The sequence below is a fragment of the Acartia tonsa genome, chromosome 4, assembly GCF_053477335.1.
Source record: "Acartia tonsa isolate MP-2025a chromosome 4, ASM5347733v1, whole genome shotgun sequence".
NCBI lineage: Eukaryota > Metazoa > Arthropoda > Copepoda > Calanoida > Acartiidae > Acartia > Acartia tonsa.
Genome location: NC_137263.1, coordinates 49,097,500 through 49,103,499, shown reverse-complemented (window position 1 = coordinate 49,103,499; position 6,000 = coordinate 49,097,500). Strand labels below are relative to the sequence as shown.

The window sequence follows — 6,000 nt, the reverse complement described above, 5'->3', positions numbered from 1 at the left end:
AGCTAACTTTATCCTAAGAAATTTAACTATTCATAACTAACTTATTATTTGTCTTGTCATATGCTTCACATTATACGAGGGAAGAAAGTTTTACACGAAATAATTTAGCCAAGAAAAGCTTTATCCTAAGATATGCGATAATTTATACCTGACTCATAATGCAAACGAAATGAAGAAAATAATAATAATGTTGAAAAATCTGTAAAATGTTTCAACTAATGACATGTCTGGTAACTGTGTTTAGTGCCCAAGGAAAATGGGGATAGATGTCACCGATTTTGGCCTACCTATTCTATTGACGTCATATGAGAGGGAAAGAGAAAGCGAAGGGGTATAGGGTATTTCCTGAGTTAATATAATAGGTAGGCCTAAAGCAGTAACATCTATCCCTATTTTGTAGGGCACTATAGACAGCTACACATGTCTAAAATGTAACTTCACTGTTATCCTATTGGCTGATGAAGAGAGTGTGTCTCTAGATTATCTCTATTGCCTGTGCAGGGAGGAGGCCTAACTGGAGCCTCAGCATACGCCAGAGGACTTGTCAGAGAGGAGGACAGGGGAGCTCAGATATGGCAAGAGGATGAAGTTCGAGCTGCTCTCAAGTAAGATTTCCGAAGCTCTTTGTAGTGTCTATAAAAATTAATTTATTTAATACAAATGACCAATGTTAGGCCAAATACACAAACTAAATTAACAATGGCAGACCAGCATACATTTTAATTGACCAGTGGTAGGCCAATATAACATAATTTTATATAAGCTCTATAAAAAACTTCAAGATTTTCTCAAAACAACATTGTTTTTGAACAACTTTGGGGGCTTCAGTAAATTTTAATTGGTTTGTTTATTAAAGTGAATGTTTAAACGTTTCAACTTTCAAGCACTAATTCTTATCTAAAGAAGGGGTAATTTTGTGTGTCATCATAAACATCAATTTATCGGCAATTGTCTTATCCGTTTAGATCCCTGAAAATTACATAGGGAAATAATTCTAAATTTCTTCAAGGCAAAAATAACTCTTCATAAAATAGTATAAAAAAAACTATTCTTAAAATAAAAATTGTTAATTCTAAACTCGTTAAAAATAATAAATACATCATATTGAAGGTGTCAAAGTAACTAATGATGGCTATTTTAATGTATTCGACAGTCAACCCCACCAAAACTATCCTTCATTAATTTAGCCAAGGTTTTTTTAGTCAAAAGTTGTTAATTATTGAGCCTCCGTGAATTGTCGAAACCACAAAAAAAAACTTGAAGTAAATTGTTATAATCAAGCTTATACAAACTACGAAATTAATTCGAAAAAAAAAAAGAAAACCTATACATTTTAAGCTATCGTAGGGGGGCAACGCTTAGTAAAATTAACGACCTTTTAATCTGCCGACCAAGTATTATTTTAGATTTATTTCGCTTGTTGGTTATACCCTGTACCAGGGTATGTCTCTACATCCAAACTTTAATCTGTTATATTCAAACGTCATGAAGGAAAAACAAAGTATCTCGGGGCTTTATTTTTGCATCATTATGTACAGACGGACACACAAGAAATATAGTAAAGGTTCGTTTTTATAGCATAGAGTCTTTTATTTGTATTCTTACTTATGCTATAAAAATTATATTAATGCCATTTATAGAATAAAACACGTTATGGGTAATCCTACAAATATGTACAGACACACAGATACAGGGCCCTGAAACAATAGAATCTGTATTTTTAGATATATGTATATGTTTATTTTTAAATAAATAAAGAAAATCGAATTTTTACCTCTCATTCATAATCTTGTTATGCAGAGAAGATTTATGCAAAATTTGAGCTGAATTTTAAACAGCCATTATATTTTTAAGAAAAAGAATAGCTATTTTTTATATTTATTGCATTCAATACTTTTATACTATACTATACAATTCAAATTTTAACTATATCCAATAATGATGGTCAGATTGCTACATTTTACCATTACTCACTTAAAATGTATACTGGCCTATCATTGGTCATTTTTATACTGTGACGTCATTTTTTATAGGCTGCTTTGATTCCAATAAATAATAAAGGAAAAAAAATTTAATACCAATTTGAATTTTGTGATAACTTGAGTAATGTAAATAAATGTCGGATACAATTTATTTGTCTCACCCTGTAGTTCGGTTATAATACTATAAATATGTAGATAGTAAAACCATGCTGTATTCATCAAATTTAATTTTTAACCATTTGTATTCAGGAAAAATATACAATAATTATGGATCATATTTCACAAAAAAAAACAAGCATAACAACACCCAAGATAAGGCAATCAAAATACAACCATTGTGTATTTATTTAATTACCAAAATAAGTCATATAAATATGCACCCAAATGCATAGCCTCATTGTCCTAGGAATCATAGTTCAAATGCATATCATTGGTGCCTCAATACATGGATAAGGCAATGGCCGATTAGTGATTGAAACGTTTGAACACTCAACTTAATGAATTAACCAATTAAAATTCACTAAAGTCCCCAAAGTTGATAAGCCAAGAAAATGTTATTATAAAACTTTGGGGACTAGAGTAATAAACACAATTCATTGTCCCCACTGCCTCTAGCCTCAATAGAAAAAGTCAAAATGTTGATTAATGTAACAGTTGCTACGCTTCATATATAAAACTTCTTATTACAGGAATTTTAAAAGAAAATTTTAGACTGATAGAACAATTATACCATACCCAAACAAATATGCTATCAATACAGACGTACGAACATACACAAATTTTAGAACAACTTTGTCTCTAAAAATTACTAAACATTCTGCTTATTTCATACATACGCCTGCTAGGTTCCAGGGATCCAAAGGGATAAGACAATGGCCGATAAATTGATGTACATCCCAAATGATGATACAGTAAATACCCCTTCTGTAGATTACAATTAGTGGTTGAAACGTCTGGACACTCAACTTAATAAACCAACCAATCAAAATTCAATAAAACTCCCCAAAGTTGTTAAGCCAACAAATAAGAAAACTTTAATATATAACTTTTTTGACTAGTGTAATAAAAAGCCCAATGTCCCTTCCCTCCCTGGCTGGGTTCCCATAGTTAAGTATAATATCTGGTAATAGAAGAAATTTGAATCTCGTGATAAACCTATATACACACAGGGATATAGGGCTAGGCCAATTGCGTCTTTAAATGTCTAACACATTAATCTACATCTCCCTTTTACCCATAACACCATGAGTTACCAAAATAAGCTTGTATAAATATTTTGATGGACAAATTATTTTTTCGTCTGTTGATATGTCATTCTATCCCTGAATACATAAATGCTGAACTTTTTAAGTTTTGCAAAAATCTTTGATTTGCTCAAAAAGTCCTCAATATTCCTCTTTTACAGAAAATAAACATTTAATTCCATTGGCCGATCCATAAATACCCGCGCTTTTATGTATGAATAAAAAAAATAAAACTTCCAAATATTCCATAATAAAATCTTTTTTTAGATGAAACCTTAAAAATTTGCAGCAATATCCATAATATTTTTAAATTTGATTTTTTTTTAGAGTACCACCTCTCAAATCCTTTCCTCTTATGAAAAATGTGTACATCACTCACAATGTTTTTGTAGCTATTCTACTCTACATGTTAATTTGTCAATACAAAATACCCATAGCATCTTAGGTTAATAATAGTTATTTCTCGCATCGTATTATAAACGGCTTTCCGACGATGCTAGACATAGTTTTTTTCGTATGGATGAGAACTCGTTCCTATCCACCGGATTCGAATGAATACGAGAAATGATATTATCATTGTCTAAATAACATGTACGTAATTATTTCTAAATCAACTGAATTTTTAAAGCATGTTTACAATGTCGCTACTATAGAGCCAATATTCTATTAGAAAAAATTATCTATTTTCTGTAATAATAAATAAAAATAGAAAACTGTTTCATGCATAAAAAAACCGTTTATGAAACATTTAGTTGAAACATACAAAATCGAATTATAGAAAAGCATCGTTGTAAAAACAAGGATGACAACATATGTAAGTAGCGGAACAAAAAAGTATTGATGGACAAAGTGAGTTGTAAAGCAGATGTTTAGTGCTCATTTGTAAAAGGAATCTACACATAAAATTGCAGCTGTCTCAGTGTCTATCTTAAATAAGAGGCAACAAAATTTGTCAACAGGCAGACGGACTTTCCGAAATATAGATTGACTTCGTTGCTAAAAATGTGAAGTATGTATTTTAAGAACATTATGTACAATAACAGAAATTACTTGCGTCGGTAATAATTCAAAGCAATTTCCTTAGTTGCAGTGGTTAGGGTTTGACAAGAGAGGGGGTTTGGGGGCTTTTTTAAATCACAAAACATTACTTAAGTATAACAATTAAGTCGCTTTTCTTAAGAATCTTGATTAAATTGTCGATTTGTCAAAAAGTATAAGTACCGTCTAAAATTTTACTCTGCACAGCAGACGAATATTGTGAACAGGGAGGGAGAGGACATTGGATTGTTTGTTAACTAATCCTCCAAAGTTTATAATAGCGTTTTCATAACAACTTTGGGGACTTTTCTTGAATTTTGATTGGTTGCTTCACTTAGTTGAGTGTCCAAACGTTTCAAACACTACTTGTGATGTACAGAAGGTGTAACTTTGTGTATCTTCAACGGGGATGTACAGTTCATCAATTTATCGGACAATGTCTTATATCTTTAGATCACTGTGAATTATTTGACCTCAGTAATTTAGTAGGCAGAATCAAATGAGATATAACGCAAATATGGAAAAATATATGGTAAATATATAGGAAAAAAATATGGGTGGTGGAAAGAATTCGGTCCCCTGCCCCCCCCCCCCCCCCTCAATAAAAAAGCTTATATGTCTTTGCAAGAAGACCTTCCAATCTTAAAAAATTTTTTTTAATTTTTGATTAGTTCATTGACCCATTAAAAATAACTTCATAACTTCATGAGAATCCAAAGAAAAGCCTGATAGTTATTTATCGCATCTTATTATAAACAGCTTTCCGCGGATATAAATATGTACAATTTATTGGTTTTGAAGCGACACTGGAATTAATTAATCCTATATTTGCCCCATTTGCATTGTTATTAAAATATAGGATGTTTACAAGAAACTTTTTTTGTATAATCTATGCATTTTTGGTATTCAAATTGATTAAAAACAAAAATGCATCATAAAATTATGTCTTCTCGATGCAAAATTTTGAAATTTGATGGAAAGATGAAAAAACATTCTTCATTCTTATTTATGCAAATTCTGATTTTGATAAATCAACTTCAGTTGTTCAGTTTATTTTTTCTAAAAATATTTAGGATAACAATGAAGTATCGAAGCTTAAAACAATAGCATATAGAATTTGCAGGTCGGGCGAATTTAGTAACAGAGTAATGGATGTAGAACAAACGATTTTATTATGACAGTAGCACAATTGTCGTTAATTTAGCTTCCTAACATGGAACTCATTTATTGGTCACTTTCGGTCATCCAGTAGGAGGTAAGGGGATGGAATAAAGGGGTTGGAAGGCGGGAATCGTTGCTTTAGTGTTTAACTTTAATAGAGAACATGAAAATCTGGTGTCAGATCCAAATGATAATATCCATTAATAGAGTATTACCAAAACCTTTCTTTTTCAGGGAGGGAGAGTGAATTGGACTATTATTTACAATTGTGTCCAAAGTTTTATGACTATGTTGTCTTTTTCATTAGTTACTTTTCATCGAATTCCAAAGTGTCAAAACTTTTAAACCAATAATTTAAATCTACAACTTTATTTAATATTATTGGGAATGTTTTTAAATGTATAGACTATAAATTGTCTTATTCCTTACAATCTCTGGACAAAGTATGGACAGGTGTGATTACAGTCAAAATGAGTTTAAGAGTAGGTACTCTTTGGCGGGGATCAAAGGGTTAAGACAATGGCTGATAGATTAATATACACATTCCAAATAATCATACATAAAATTACCCCTTC

The 6,000-nt window shown here is 31.1% G+C and overlaps 1 protein-coding gene across 1 annotated transcript in view; it reads left to right on the top strand.

Annotated features, from left to right (window-relative positions):
• The first annotated feature begins 218 nt into the window (after positions 1 to 218).
• The window catches only part of LOC145315514 (transient receptor potential channel pyrexia-like), a 67,066-nt gene continuing 61,284 nt past the window's right edge, over positions 219 to 6,000 (top strand). Inside the window, exons 1-2 of the mRNA XM_080155495.1 lie at positions 219 to 230; positions 502 to 605. Of these exons, the coding sequence (XP_080011621.1) occupies positions 219 to 230; positions 502 to 605 (116 nt within the window). The remainder of the gene's footprint in view (positions 231 to 501; positions 606 to 6,000) is intronic.